The sequence below is a fragment of the Mustela erminea genome, chromosome 1, assembly GCF_009829155.1.
Source record: "Mustela erminea isolate mMusErm1 chromosome 1, mMusErm1.Pri, whole genome shotgun sequence".
Classification (NCBI taxonomy): domain Eukaryota; kingdom Metazoa; phylum Chordata; class Mammalia; order Carnivora; family Mustelidae; genus Mustela; species Mustela erminea.
Window position 1 is genome coordinate 98,831,860 of NC_045614.1, and position 15,280 is coordinate 98,847,139.

General features: G+C 39.7%; 1 protein-coding gene across 1 annotated transcript; it reads left to right on the forward strand.

Annotated features, from left to right (window-relative positions):
• The first annotated feature begins 361 nt into the window (after nt 1–361).
• CSTA (cystatin A) lies at nt 362–11,928 on the forward strand. Its single transcript, XM_032334952.1, has 3 exons — nt 362–617; nt 8,085–8,186; nt 11,681–11,928. The coding sequence occupies exons 1-3, from the start codon at nt 552–554 to the stop codon at nt 11,807–11,809; spliced, it is 297 nt and encodes a 98-aa protein (XP_032190843.1). The 5' UTR covers nt 362–551; the 3' UTR covers nt 11,810–11,928.
• Nucleotides 11,929–15,280: the final 3,352 nt, after the last annotated feature.

Sequence of the window (15,280 nt, forward strand, 5' to 3'; positions counted from 1 at the left end):
TTGTGTTTTTCTGTAGTTCTAGAAGTATAAAACAAACACACAAACAGTAAAATTCAAGTATCCAGCCAAGGCTCTCCAGACAGACTCTTTTACTTTCTTTATAAAGTCGAATAAATTCTAAACAATCAACCTTGACATTATTAATACATATACCTTTAAAGTATAAAACTTTGTATTAGAGGTTTTACACATTGGGAAACTCTGGTCGTGGCTCCAGATTTCATTCTTCAGATGCAACAGGATGGAACCAACGTCAAAGAGAACGCGGGGAAGTCTGACTCCCTGTGAGGACGTGACTCGGCGGGCACACCCATTTGTTCATCCTCAGCTCTCAATCTCCCCAATTCCTACTGGCCTGTTCTGTTGAGGAAGCAGCATGGCTTGCTTTGAGAAATATTCATTTTCCCTGTGCCTTTTTGCTCTTTGTGAAAAAGAGAACCTTCTGGAGGTGGAGCTTGTTGAGCAACACCCTCTTTAAAAACCAGAGTCTCCACGCTTCCTTGATCACTTCAGTTCCAGCATCCTGCCTAGCAAAGAAGCAATTAGCCAAAATGATACCTGGAGGCTTAACTGAAGCCAAACCGGCCACTCCAGAAATCCAGGAGATTGCTAATGAGGTGAGTTGGTATATCTCATGAAGAGGATTGATCCAAAATCTTGGTTCCTAGGGGGGGCCGTGTTTCGCGTGTGGATGAACATGAAAACCAGCAGAACATTGGGAAATGTGCGGTTTTGTTCAGGCTTCCTTACAACTAAAAACCTTTTCAGCTGAAACCTCTAATAATCCCAACCACGAGAGTGATCTTGAACATGTAACATCCCTTCTCAGAGCCTCAGTTTCCCCATTTATAAAAGAATTTATATTGGGTCATCTTTATAGGCTTCCAATGTATGAGTCCAGGATTACTAATTCAGTTTCTGATGAAGCTTCTAATCTTACCAAATGGAGCCAACATGTAATTAAATCAGCTTTTTAACAATTTGACAAACTAGACTTCGCACACTCTGCGGGGAAATTTTTTTAAATGGGTTAAATGAAGAGCAACATTGCAAAGACAATCCACTTCCACACTTCCTGCCAATTTGACTACATAGAAAAAATTATAGTCTCGTCATATTGAGAATATGATTAAACTAGAAGGGGAGTGGCATAGACTATGCTGATTCTGAAACTGATGATGGTGAAAACAGAACTCAATGTTTTTAGCAAGTTGATACATTTTTTATATGTTTGATTAGCTATCATCTATATGATAAAATTTTATATACTGTTTATTTTATGAAAAGAAAATATATATAAATTATCATGTTAGGTTTGTAAATTGTTTCCCTATTTTCTTGTATCATTCCTTGTTTTTTCTCTCTGAGACTTCTTTCTAGGACCCTGGCAAATAAGACTGGCTACTTGTGTAAATGAAAGAGATAGGATTTCTATGTTAAAGCTCTGGAATGTTCTCTAGAGATGCGATGCCTGGATTTCTGTCAACTCATTCTTTGGGGATAAATGTTTCCCTTTCAAGAGTTCTTTTTGAAAAAAGATACTTTTGTAGCTTTTCTTCTTCCAAAAGATAATGTTAAGTCATTAGTACCTTTATTTGAGGTCAGAATTCTCAATCTTCAGTATTCACAAACTTCAATGTATACATATATTACCTGGGGGTCTTGTTAAAATGGAGATTCTGACTCAGAATCTGGGGTAGGGTGGGTCTGAGAACCTGAATTTCTAGCCCACTCCCTGGTGATACCCAGGCTGCTGTCCATGACCTCACTGGCTACAGATCTGGAGATACGTAAATCAAAGAGGCCTACGGGAGATGGGTTTCCTAAAATCAGAACACTGGGGGCACCTGGGTGGTGCAGTCTGTAGAGCCTCTGAATCTTGGTTTCAGCTCAGGTCATGATCGCAGGGTCTGAGATCGAGCCCTGTGTCAGGCTCTGCGCTTAGCACACAGTCTGCTTACGACTCTCTCCCTCTGCCTCTGCCCCACTCCCTGCTCTCTCTCTCTCTTAAATAGATAAATCTTTTTAAAAAATAAATAAAAAACAAAAGCAGAGCCCTGCAAAAAAAAATTCTTAATTCTACTTGTAAGATGAAGATCTTAATTCTATTTGTAAGATGAAGATCTGCTGATCTCAGAGCTGTAAGGACTACATAAGGTGTTGTGCATAAAATGACCTGAAAACAAGAAAAAAGTATGCATAGGTGAGGCTTCACAGTTATTTGCTTCAAATCTTTGCCCAAAGTTACCCGTGACCTTGGAAAATCCCCCTGAGATTTTCCAGGAAACAGAGCTATAAGGGAAATGGGGGAATAACAGAGATTCCACATAGAGAGAGTGTGCAGAAAATTTCAATGATTTTTAAAAAGCCTATCTTGGTTAGCAAGAATAATTTTTTTAGTAAGAAGCTATAAGAAGGCCTTGCATTTAAAAAAAAAAAATCTGTGAGCCACATCTTAAATTATGAAATTAATTTGAAAGCGTGTTTCCTGCTGCTTACCTCAGGCTCCAGCCCTGTCAAGGAGGCAGAATGAGAGATAGGTATGAACAATAGTTATATCACTCTTAGAAAGGTGCACTATGGTTTTAAAAGCCTTGTCCTCCATTTGACCTCTCATTTGGTCTTCATAACCCCCGGCAGAGGGAAGGAAATCATCATGTCCATATCTCAGATGAGATTTCAAACTGAGATTCAAAGAGGTTAATACCTGCCTAGTTAAGAAGCTAGCCTATCTTCAGATTTTTGACCACTTGCCTTTTCCACTCTACAGTGGCAGGAACACGGAGAGGCAGGGGGGTTGAGGGAAATAGGTGGTACGGCAAATTGCCTTATCCGTGTGAGCAGCCAGCCTCGGATTTCAATCAATTTGAGAAATGAATACCAATGAATCATTTCTTGACTATCTCTTAGGTGTCCAGCATTGTGTTAAATGTTACAGAAGATACATAAGGACTTTAAGACATGGCCCTTGTCCTCAAGGGGTGTAGAGTCCATTTAGAGAAGCCAAGATAACTGGAACATAATAAAACAATCTCCAATTAGGAACATTGTTTAAATCATAGGTTTGGGACCAGGAAGGACATTAGAGTTTGCCCATCAAAGCTCCTAACTTTCAAGTGAATAATTACTGTGTAGTAGTTCAGCTTCTCAGGTATTAAGCTCCCAGTTATCATTTGGCTTCCCTCTCCCAGGAGAACCTTAGGGGACAATTCCCAAATAACTATTAGAAGGCAGAAGAATGGGCAGTTTAGGAAGCACTTTCCCATGAAGGATAAAATTAATCTCCCCACACACAACCCCAAGAGGCAGGTATTACCAAAACCACTTGTAGGTGAAGAAATATAATCAAACTTCTTCTCCAAGATTACAGAGTTAGACAAATGGGCAAGTGGTGGGAGTTATACACTTAGTCTGATCTGAGGTGGTCCTAAGGAAGACCACCACTACCTGTCGTTTCCCTTGTCATTTTATCCCTTTGTTTTTTAATGTATTCTAATTTTTTTTAAACTCACTTTTTAAAATGCAGGTATTCTTAGAGGAGCTTAAGTTTATCGGCTCTCGCTCTCCTTAACAGAGAGCTTTCTCCGTGGAATGCCAGCTGAAGGAAGAACTCCATCTGGGAGAGAAGGGAAGGAATGGGAGGCCATCTCACAGAGAGGGGAAAGCATCAAAGAAAAAGTGAGAACTTCAGGTTTAAGGAATTTGACGTCAAAATGAAAAAGGGAGGGATGCCTGCATGGCTCAGCCAGTTAAGTGTCTGCCTTCAGCTCAGGTCATGGAATAGAGTCCCACATCTGGCTCCCTGCTCAGCAGGAAGCCTGTTTCTCCCTCTGCCTGCCATTTCAATTCCCCTGCTTGTGCTCCCACTTTCTCTCTCTCTCCGATAAATAAATAGCTTACTTTAAAAAAAAAAATGAAAGAGGGATGTTGGATAAGGTCAGAAAGAGAAGAAAATCAAACAGAGTTCCAGCTTGAGGAGCCTTGAACATTTCTGAAGGCAGGAGAAAAGAGTCCCCATTCTGAAGATGAAGGAGACTGAACTGAATGGTAATTATGTATCACATATTACTAAAGGATACAAATAGAGCTTGTTCCCAAGTACACATGAAAGAAATCCCCTTTCCCAGGATTCTCTGTATTAGTTGAGTGTCTCTGCTATCCCCTTCTATATCCTCTTATTCCTTCTAGGAAGACAAGGTGCCATGAAGAAAAACAGCCCTGGTTTCTTCATCAGAAAACATTATGTACACAGTACTGTGTGAATTGCTATAGGGACAGAAGGGAAGATGGTTCTTGCCTTCGGAGAAATTTAGAAAGGGGATACACTCAAGGCAATAAGGGTTATATTTGACCTGAGAATTGGGATGGGAATTCTGAGCACGTTTATTTCAGGAAAGAACTGTTATTTCAATAATTACTCTGGGAAATGAAGGGTACTATTACGCACTCACAGGTAGATACAGACACACACACGCACACATACACACACCCCCTACGTCAGACCTAATTGCTGAATGCCATTCCTGGCATCCACACAGACCATACACCATACAAACACCCCCTCTGCATACCGTCATGGATACCACACCCCGGAGCTCAGCGTGTCACCGCTGTCACTCACCCACACATTTGTGTTCTCCTCTCTGACCGGCGCCTCCCCATCAATCACCTCTGCCACTGCCCCACACCCAGAGAACCTGCCATTCAGCCACACCACAGTCTTTCAGGCCCTCACCCTCCCATCTTCATCAACAGAACATGCTCAGGCCCACTTGAGTGCTCATCCAGCCTGGACCGTGATTGGCTTCAGGCATTCTTCCACCCTTGATTTCTGTTGACCCTGTGAAATTCCGGCATTCCAGTCCTCAATTACACATCACCCCCATTGCCACCACTTCCTCTTCAGCTTCTGCTCCAGGTTCAGAGAACTTTGCTCAAGGAAGTTGCAGAACCACAGAAACTTGCTCAGTACAGATTTATGAATGTATGCCAGCGAACAACTGCAACAGGAACCTGGGGCTGCCAGAACATCCTGTCAGTCACATCCTGTTGGCCTTTTTCTAGAGCCCCAGAGAGGTGGACCTGGGCCTTCTCTCTTCTTGGCTTCTCAATCTCTCCCATCCCCATGGCCCCTCCAGCCTGTGTCTCAGTTCCGTCTCCTAAAGATTGCAGTCAGCTGGTACAAGAACACTCCCAATTTCCATATCCCTTGTTGGATCTCATTCCTCCCTCTAGTCAAAGACTCTGCCCTTCCTCTCTTATGTGGGGTGCCATCATTTCTTGCATACTAGGTGCCTTGCCCCACGCTTGCCCTTCCCTCAAAAACAAACAGATGACAAATGTCTGTAGGTCATTTCTCATCAGCCCTACTACACTTTCATGCTATACCCAAACTCTCCTTCCTTCTCTGGAAAACATGCCAAAATATGGCACTATTTTGTTGCCATGTTGCCACTATTACCTTTCTATCCATTCTTCCCTATTTTATGCATAGTCCAAAGTTTCTGCAGAATGATTATAGATAGGGAAAATGCCTAGGTGTGTTGGGTACAACACAGCTCAAATCCTCAGATCCCAGAGGACTAACAACTCACCAAGATTCATTCTCTACAACAGTAAAAATATATGAACAACCTAGGGTAATTGTATTTTACCAGCCGCTCCTCCCTGAGAGCATCCTTCTCCGGGCTAGGGCCCGAGTGACAGTGGCTGGGCTCATACTGTTTCTTCCATCATCTCAGCCACAACTGTGTATGGAAGGCTAGGGAAGGGGAACACCAACTGTGTTCAGTTCAAGGTCTGTCTGTGTTCCAGCAGGTCCCAAACCACCACTCTCAGCTGACATCCACCCTCCCAGCACCCATCCCTGGGGGTCTTTCAGTACCAAGCTTGCCTTCTGAAAATTAAGGTTTCACTGACCAGTTCCTTCTTATTCTGCCCCTTTCCTGCTCCTCAGCTTAGACCTCAACCTCCACCCCTTCCACCCCTGGTTCATAGCATCCAACATTAGAAGAATACCAGCCTGTTCTACTGGGAAGAGAGAGCAAGGCTATAGGCTCTAAGTGCCGTAAACCTGAAATCACGGCACACAGTCTGGCAGGTGCCCGTGTACTTACCAAAACAAACAAGGACACTGGAAATCAGCTCTCTTACGGAAGGCTCTGGACTTGTAAACTGCACAGATGCAGTGAAAATGTTATAGATTTTGTATGTTTTTTAAGACAAGGACAAATAGAAATAAAATTTTCTGATATGTAGTTAAAAAAAAACAATGACCAGAAGACTGGAAACCAGAAGGAATACAGATCATTACAACAGATAAATCAGATACTTAAGCTATCAGGCAAGGGATTGAAAACCTTAAGTAACTGTAATTAATAATTTTTCAGCCTTAAGCAGTCATGGTCTCCTCATAGCCTTGGACCCCTCGTTTGTAAAATGAGATTTAACTTGATAACTTTGGGTTTGGAGATTAGCCCTTTCCAACTCACCTTTTAACTTGACCAGTACCCAGCATTGACTCAGAAGTGTTAGATAGGAGAAGCAAGAAAACAGTAACTCTTCTCCTTACTTGACTTCTCTCTGCACTTCTATCTTTTTCCCCCTCTCTCATTTCCCACTTCCCATTTCTGATTTTTTCCTCCTCACAATTTGTCTTCTTCCTTTCTCCACTCTGAAGCTTCATTTTCCATCTCAAGAAAACAATAACACCTTCTTCCCATCTATTCTGAAGGTCACAGGAGAAATGGGTGGTGGTCCGTGAAGTGTTTTACCCTCAAAAGTGGTCTAAGAACTCAAAAAAGTTGGGAAACATTTACATCTTTGAAAACCAACTCTGGCACCCAAACCAAGGGGCTGATAGAAAAGGAATTCAATATGTCCGCCCACGGATGGGAAGGCCTGAATGGCCTTGGGAGAACCTAGATGCATGGGAGACCAGTCTGAAACATGTAAAATGCTTGAGTGAAGAGCAGGGAGGCAACTTTCCAAGAAACAAGGTATATTGAACATACACATCTATTTTCTTTTCCCTCTAGATGACAGGAAAAAATAAGGGGTAAAAGGCACAAACCCACACATAGAAAGACAATGGAGATAGGCAAACACCACCTCAAAGATACTGACCAAACCTTGGAAGATGGGAAACAGATGAACAATGGAAAATGACTGGCCACTTAGATGGAGTTCAACCCCAGATGGGAGTGATGAGCCAGCAGCAAGCGGATTCATGGTGCAGAATTCCAAACGGCTCAAACACGAGCAATGCCAGAAACGTAGGACAATGAGAGTGAGGCACGGGGCTAAAGCCAGGAAAACTGAGAGCAGATCTGTATGAGGAGCAGTTAGGCCACCCCCAGATCTTTCCCTTTCATTTATCTCAAGCTCTGGCAGAATTCTGGAGCCCCACTCTTCACAGAGAGTGAGTCAGAGAGAACACAGTGGCAACTAGCGTATCAGCCTCAGCTGAGAGAAGGAATGAAAGACCGATACTGAAAACTGGTAAATCCAGTAAAAGTTCACATATTGAATTTGAGACACACCATTCCCTTGTCATGTCAGGTTTAGGCATGCTGCCACCAAAGTTTATAATCCCTCCATTGTCGACAGAATGGCCAACATCCTAATCCCTGAGTCTTATAAATGTGCTATCTTACATGGCAAAGGAAATTACAGATGTGATTAGATCAAGGATCTTGAGGTATACTATACTATTTTTGTAACTTTGAGTCTGAAATTACTTCAAAATAAAAAAAAATTTCAGGTGAAATAGTAATTATTGCTCTCCCATTTTTATTAATCAAAGACATATATATCAGAGTTCTACTAGTGAAAATATTACCATGTTGCCATATTACCACACCGACTTGATGCAAATTCAGCCGAAAGCCACAAATTTTAACATTTTAGTTAGCTCATGTAATCTTATTAAAGGCAGATCTTTTCTTTTCCTTGAAATACTGAAAATAGTTCTTATTATGATGTTTGAGGACCTTTAGAAGCACGAGTTTCCCAGACTTGAAAATCACATAAGTGGAGTCCATTATAGCTTTGATATAATGTGTTTCCTTTTTTTTCCTCCTAAGGTTAAACCTCAGCTTGAAGAAAAAACAAATGAGACTTATGAAGAATTTGAAGCTGTAGAGTATAAAACTCAAGTAGTTGCTGGAATAAATTACTACATTAAGGTTAGAGTTCAACATCCTTACTGGGTTCACATCAGTACTAAAAGATACTGCATTTCCCACTTTGTGTGATGTTCCCTGTTACCCTGACCATATATTTTGTCCCTTCTGGTTGTCCTAAATGAAATTTCCCAAGTGTTAGACTCTTAAATTTGGCAGATGATGATATATTGCCACCATCTGTTTCCTGTGAATTTAGAAAGCTTTCCAAATTGACTCCTTCCAAATTACAATTAGAATTTACAAATTACAATTTTTGGAAATTGTATAGAAAGAAATTTCATAACGTTTCCAAGGATGCTTAGTTTGTGGCCGTGGTGCTTTTTGTGTGAAATGAGAGGATATCTCGGTTGCCTGAAGGCCTGGAGCTGGACCAGATGCTATCTTGAAACTTATTCCACTCTTTATGGAATCCTTGTGAATCTATGTGTCTAAATTAAATGGATTTTAGGAATGATTTAAAGTAATTTTGGGTGGGAAAATAACTGAAGCTACTGTTGTTCTTTACACAGTATTCTGGTTAATAAAATTAAAATCATTTGTCATTTCAAGTAAGTGGATTCAATTTGTGACACTGTAGGTATAGTTTAAAACAGTGGAGCATTTAAAATAATTTTAAGATTAATTTTATAACTATATCATTAAACTAAATGATGCACTATCCAGTTCTATTTGAAGAAAATGGTTGTGAAGTTAAGAGGGAAACAATTCAACTAGTCAACCATCGATATTTGAGACCCATCTTCATTCTTTCGCACTGAGATGATAATTCTGATTTAATAAATCAGATAAATAAATAATAACAACAGACATTCAAACACATGTACTTGAGATTTACAAAACCATTTGACCAAGGCACAGTCTGGCTTATTCCTCTTTAACAATTAGCTACTTAAGAAATAAAATGTTAAAAAAATGTTTTCAGGGACGCCTGGGTGGCTCACGTCTGCTGTTGGCGTCTGCCATGGTCTCTGGTCATGATCTCAGGGTCCTAAGATCAAGTCCCACATCAGGCTCCTTGCTCAGTGGGGATCCTGCTTCTCCCTCTGCCTGTTGCTCCCCCTGCTTGTGCTCTCTCTTTCCCTCTCTCTCTCAGAGAAATAAATGAATAAATGAAATATTTTTTTAATGTTTTCTGCAAAAAATAAAGTAAAATACAATAAAGTAAGAGGTCCTAACCACCTCAGCATAGGAAAATTACAACACTGGGTCATGTAAATGGATCAGCCCAGTCCTACCAAATTTGAGCTCCTAGTATATGCCAGGTCCTGGGGTGGCTCACATGAATGAGATCCTGCCTGATACTTAGAAAGCAGCAACATTGTTTCCCCCTTTCTCAATCTGCTTTCTTTACAGCTGAAAAACATTTTTCCAGTTAAAAATGATTTTGTTCGAAGACAAGAAACATTCCATCAAAATTGGGATCATTATTTTAATAATTTATAATTAGTCCAAGTTCATAAATTTCATATAGTAACCAGCTGATGCATTTCTTAAAAAAGTCATCAGAAAACTTAAAAATTTCATCCCTTAAGACCACCTACCTGAAAGGATTTAAAAAAAAAAAAAAAAAAAAAAAAACAGAGAGAGAGAGAGACCACCTGCCTAGTCAAATTTCTCCTACTGGATTACAACTCCTAACTCCAGTTCCCTCATTATTTCCTGGCTGTCTAGTTGATCTCTGCTCTGAACCGCTCTCTACATTTAAGGTCTTTCTGGTGAAGTGACCTTCTGTGTTCTTTCCCAAGTATCTCTCTATCAAGAGGCAGGTGGAGGAATGGAAGGGCTGCAGGCTTTCTGGTGTCAGACAGTTCCGGGTTGGAACCTTATTCAACTTGTTCCACTAGGCAGTGCCTGTGTGATCACAGCCCCTCATCTTCCCTGAGCCACAATGCCCTTATCTGCACGATGCAGATAAAAACCTACTTTGCGGGGTGCCAGGGTGGCTCAGTGGGTTAAAGCCTCTGCCTTCAGCTCAGGTCGTGATCTCAGGGTCCTGGGATCGAGCCCCGCATGGGGCTCTCTGCTCAGCAGGGAACCTGCTTCCTCCTCTCTCTCTCTCTCTGCCTGCTTCTCGGCCTACTTGTGATCTCTGTCTGCCAAATAAATACATAAAATCTCTTAACAAAATAAAAAATTAAAATTAAAAAAAAAACCCTACTTTGCCAGGTGTTGTGTGAAATAAAAGAGCTAGAAATTTACAATGTGCCAGGCTCTAAGAGCTGAGCATGTATTATCTCTTTTAATCCTCTCAACAAATCTATGAGATAAGTATGATCATTTCCCTTGTGTTACTGATGAGAAAATGGAGCCTCAGGGAGATGAAGTAACTAACAAAGGTCATACAATTATAAGAGAGGGCCAGGATTTGAACCCAGGTGGTCTGATTCTTATCTACTGGCTGTGCTGCTTCTAATAATGTCTGCAAAGGCTGATGTCCTGTGCAAACGCAGAATACTTTTAAAACGTTAAACTGTAGGGGAATCTGGGTGGCTCAGTTCGTTGAGCATCCAACTCCTGCTCTCAGCTTGGGTCTTGATCTCAGGGTTGTGAGTTCAGGCCCCGCACTGGGTTCCATGCTGGGTGTGGAACCTACATGAAAAAAAAGTGGTTACACTATAGAGTGAAAAGAACATCGATGTTGGACTCTAACTTTAGGTTTTGACTCTGTCGCTTACTAGCTGAGAGATTTATGGAAAATTATTTAATCTCTTCTAATCTGCTTCTCCATTTGTAAAACTTATTTTTCTACCTTTGTTCAGGCCTATAGTAAGAAGTATATACAATGTTCATCATAGCCTTTGAATCATAGTAAACATTTGCTGAATGGCATTTGTTAATTAGGAAGGGACATCAGAACATAAAAAATATTATTCTAAGACAAAATTTTTATTGTCCCAACCAAAAACAAAAGTAGAAATTCTCATCATGATTTTCTAGGTTTCAGGTTCATGCCCATACTACCATTTCAATTTTCACACCAATGACTAACCAGCAAGATCCCTTTACTTTAAAGGGACACTATAGACTGTCCATCCCCTGCTGTCTGCTCAGTCCTATCAGTGGGCTTTTATAATGTAGGTGCTAATCTAGATATGGGAACCACACCTCCCAAATTTTCTAGGACAATTCTGATTTTCTCCTCCCTTTTCAAATCATGTGGCTAATAAAGTACCCCAGTCTGGAAGTCAGAAAACAGAATCAATAAGGAGACTGTCACTTGTTTTCTTGCTCTGTGCATCTTTGAAAATGAAATGCACTTTCATTGTGCCCAAGCAGTAGGAAATTATAAAATAAAATAATGAAATAAAATAAGGGCTTATGCCTCTTGCCATGCCTTTAGCCTGTCCTTTCTCATAAAATAAGGTGGTAGGTTTATGAAAATCAAGGTCTAAGAATTCTGATCTAAAACACTGTTCCTGAAAAGCTTATTTCACTTGGCATAGATCCATCTGAATGAATCTCCTTTTCATTTTTTTTCTTTGTTTATCTTTTAGGTGCGAGTAGGTGATAATAGTTATATTCACATGAAAGTATTCAAAGGCCTTCCTCAACAAAATTCTACTTTGACACTTACTGCTTACCAGACTGACAAAAGCAAGGACGATGAGATCACAGGCTTTTAGCAGCATGTTCCCGAAGTGGTCTGATATTTTCCACTGGCTACTGATTAATGTTCCCTGCTAATAAATGTAACTATCAATAAAGAAGCATTCCTTTTCAAATAAATTGATTTCTACAACCATTTCTCTTTTATTGTACTAAGTAGTATTTACCTTTTCTTTCTCAAAGTCAATGTTATTGTTTTAGAGAAGAAATTCCATGCAACTTAATGTCAGTTGGAAATCTTACAGAAATTGGTCAGGCCCAATGCGACCTGCTAAAGGTTAAGACCACCACCACGACCATTCCCACACACCATAGGAAGGCTAGATCATGCGCTAGCAGTGCCCTCTGGTTGAGGAGAATCCAATATTCCATCCCCTAGCCTCACATTTTAAAATTAAGTCAGGAATTTTACAAAATACATTTATATTTTAAAATGCCTTCAAACTTACAGATAAGTCTCAAAAAAACTTTTTTCCCAGACATTGAGAGTAAGTTACCTACAGTGATGACCCATCACTAACAAATATTCAGGGTGCATTTCCTACAAACCAGCATTTTCTTCTGAATAGCTGAAATACAACCGTCAAAATCAGAAAATTAACACTGATACATTTACTAACATTTAGTCCCCAGACACCATTCAGTTTCCCCAGTCGTCCCCAAAATGTCTTTAATTGCTAAGAGCTCCAATCCAAAACCACATGTTTCATTTAATTGCTATTTTTCTTTTTTCTAACACTCCACTGAGAAATAATTTATATACCATATAATTCACCCAATTAAACTATACCATTCAATAGTTTTTCGTATATTTAAGAATGTGTGCAACTGTCGCTTAGCTAATTTGAGAACATTCCATCAGCTCAAAAAGAAACCCCGTACCTTATAGCTATCATCCCCCATCTTCCTCCACATCTTCACCCCTAAGCAACCACTAATTTACTTACTTTCTATGTGTCTCTGTAAATTTGCCTATTCTAGGCATTCCATATGTATGAAATCACATATGGGTTTTTGCAACTGGCTTCTTCCTCTTGGCATATTTTGGAGATTCATCTATGTTGAAGCATGTGCTGATATTTTTTCCCATTTTATGGCCAAATAATATTCAGTTTTATGGATATTTTGCTCATCTGCTTATCAGTTGGTGGATATTTGGGTTGCTTTCACCTTTTGACTATTATGGAAATGTATAAACATTTGCATACTTTTCTTTTTTGTCCATACATGTTTTCATTTCTCTTGGACTGATACCTAAGAGTGAAATTGCTGTTTCATATGGCAACTCTGTATGTTTAATTGTTCAAGGAACTTACAGACTGTTTTCCAAAGTAGCTGCACCATTTTACATTCCCACCAGCAGTGTAGGAGGGTTGGGATTTCTCCCCATCCTGAACACTTATTATTTTCTACCTTTCTGAGTCTAGCCATCAAAATGGGCATGAAGTGGTATCATATTATGGTTTTGGTTTGTATTTCCCTGATGACAAATGATGTCAAGTACCCCTCATGATCTTTTTTTTTTTTTTAAAGATTTTATTTATTTATTTGACAGACAGAGATCACAGGTAGGCAGAGAGGCAGGCAGAGAGAGAGGAAGGGAAGCAGGCTCCCTGCTGAGCAGAGAGCCCAATGCGGGGCTTGATTCCAGGACCCTGGGATCATGACCTGAGCCGAAGTCAGAGGCTTTAACCCACTGAGCCACCCAGGCATCCCCACTTCATGATCTTAATATCCATTTGCATATCTTCCTAGTTGGCAAAATGTCTATTCAGATCCTTTGCCCATTTTAAAATCATTTTGTCTTTGTTATCGAGTTATAAGATTTCTTTGCGTATTTGTTATACAAGTCCCTCATCAGATGTATGATTTGTAATTATTTTCTCCTCTTCTGTGGTTCTTTTTACTTTTTGATGCTGTCCTTTGAAGTGTAAAAGGTTTTTATTTTAATGAAATCCAAATTGTGTTTTTTTCTCTTAAGTTGTGCTTTTGTGTCAGATCTAAGGATCCTTTACCAAATCCAAGCACATAATGATTTACTCCTATGTTTTCTTTTTTTTTTTTCTTTAAAGATTTTTTTTTATTTATTTATTTGACAGAGAACACAAGTAGGCAGAGAGGCAGGCAGAGAGAGAGAGAGAAGCAGGCTCTGCACTGAGCAGAGAGCCCAATGCGGGGCTCGATCCCAGGGTCCTGGGATCATGACCCGGGCGGAAGGCAGAGGCTTTAACCCGCTGAGCCACCCAGGTGCCCCTACTCCTATGTTTTCTTAAGAGTTATATAGTTTTATTTTTTTAAGAAAACTTAGAGAGTTGTTTATCTTTTTTTTTTTCACTTTTAAAAACATTTTAATGTTTTTTTAAAATTAACATATAATGTACTATTTGTCCCAGGGGTACAGGTCTGTGAATCATCAGGAGTTGTGTAGTTTTAATATTTACCTTTAGGCGCTTAATCCCTTTTGAGTTAATTTTTATAAATAGTGTGAGGTAAGGATCCAACCTGATCATTTTGTAAGTGGCTACCTAGTTGTTTGTGTGGCTATCCATTTGTTGAAAAGTCTGTTCATTTCCACACTGAATGGTCTTGGCACCCTTGTCAAAACATCACAGTCATAAATTCATTTCTGGACCCTCATTTCTATTCCATTAATCTACATATCTTTCTTTAGCCTGTACCACGCTTTTTTTTTTTAATTTTATTTATTTGAAAGAGAGCATGAGCATGAGGGGGGGGAGGGGCAGAGGAAGAGGGAGAAGCAGACTCCCCACTGATCAGGGCACCCAATTTTGGACTCGATATCAGGACCCTGGGAACATGACCTGAACATGACCTAGGCAGATGTTTAATTGAGTGAGCCACCCAGGTGCCCAATACCACACTTTTCTTGATTACTGTTGCTTCTTAGTAAGTTGTGAAATCAACAAGTTGGAATCCTCCAACTTCGTTCTTCTTTTTCAAGAATGTTTTGGTTCTTCTGGCCCTTTGAAATTCTGTATGAATTTTAGAATCAGCTTCTAAGTTTCTACAAAGAAGTTAGCTAGGATGTTGAATCTGTAGATTTGAGGAGTAATGCCATTTTAACACAAGAAACCTTCCAACCCATGAACATGGGATATTTCCTCAAATATTTACATTTTCTGTAATTTCTTTCCACAGTGTTCTATACGTTTCAGAGTATGTTTTGCACATATTTGTTAAATTTATTTCTAATGATTTTATTCTTATGGATGCTATTGTAAATGAAATCATTTTCTTAATTTCATTTGGCTTGTTAATTGCATATGTATAAAAATGCAATCAATTTTTGTATATTGGGCCTTGTATTCTTCAAACTTGCTGAACATATTTATTGGTAGATTTCTCAGGATTTTCCTATACAACAAGGTCATGCCATCTACAAAGAGAGAGAGTTTTGCTTCTTCCTTTCCAATCTGAGTATCTTTTATTTCGTCTTTACTGTCTAGAACCTCTGGTATAAAGTTAAA

Bases quoted from the DNA above. Each gene is read 5' to 3' on its own strand.
- CSTA (XM_032334952.1), top strand. From the start codon at position 552: ATGATACCTGGAGGCTTAACTGAAGCCAAACCGGCCACTCCAGAAATC. The intron at 618-8,084 runs GTGAGTTGGTAT...TTTCCTCCTAAG, and splicing joins TCCAGGAGATTGCTAATGAG to GTTAAACCTCAGCTTGAAGA. The intron at 8,187-11,680 runs GTTAGAGTTCAA...TTTATCTTTTAG, and splicing joins GAATAAATTACTACATTAAG to GTGCGAGTAGGTGATAATAG.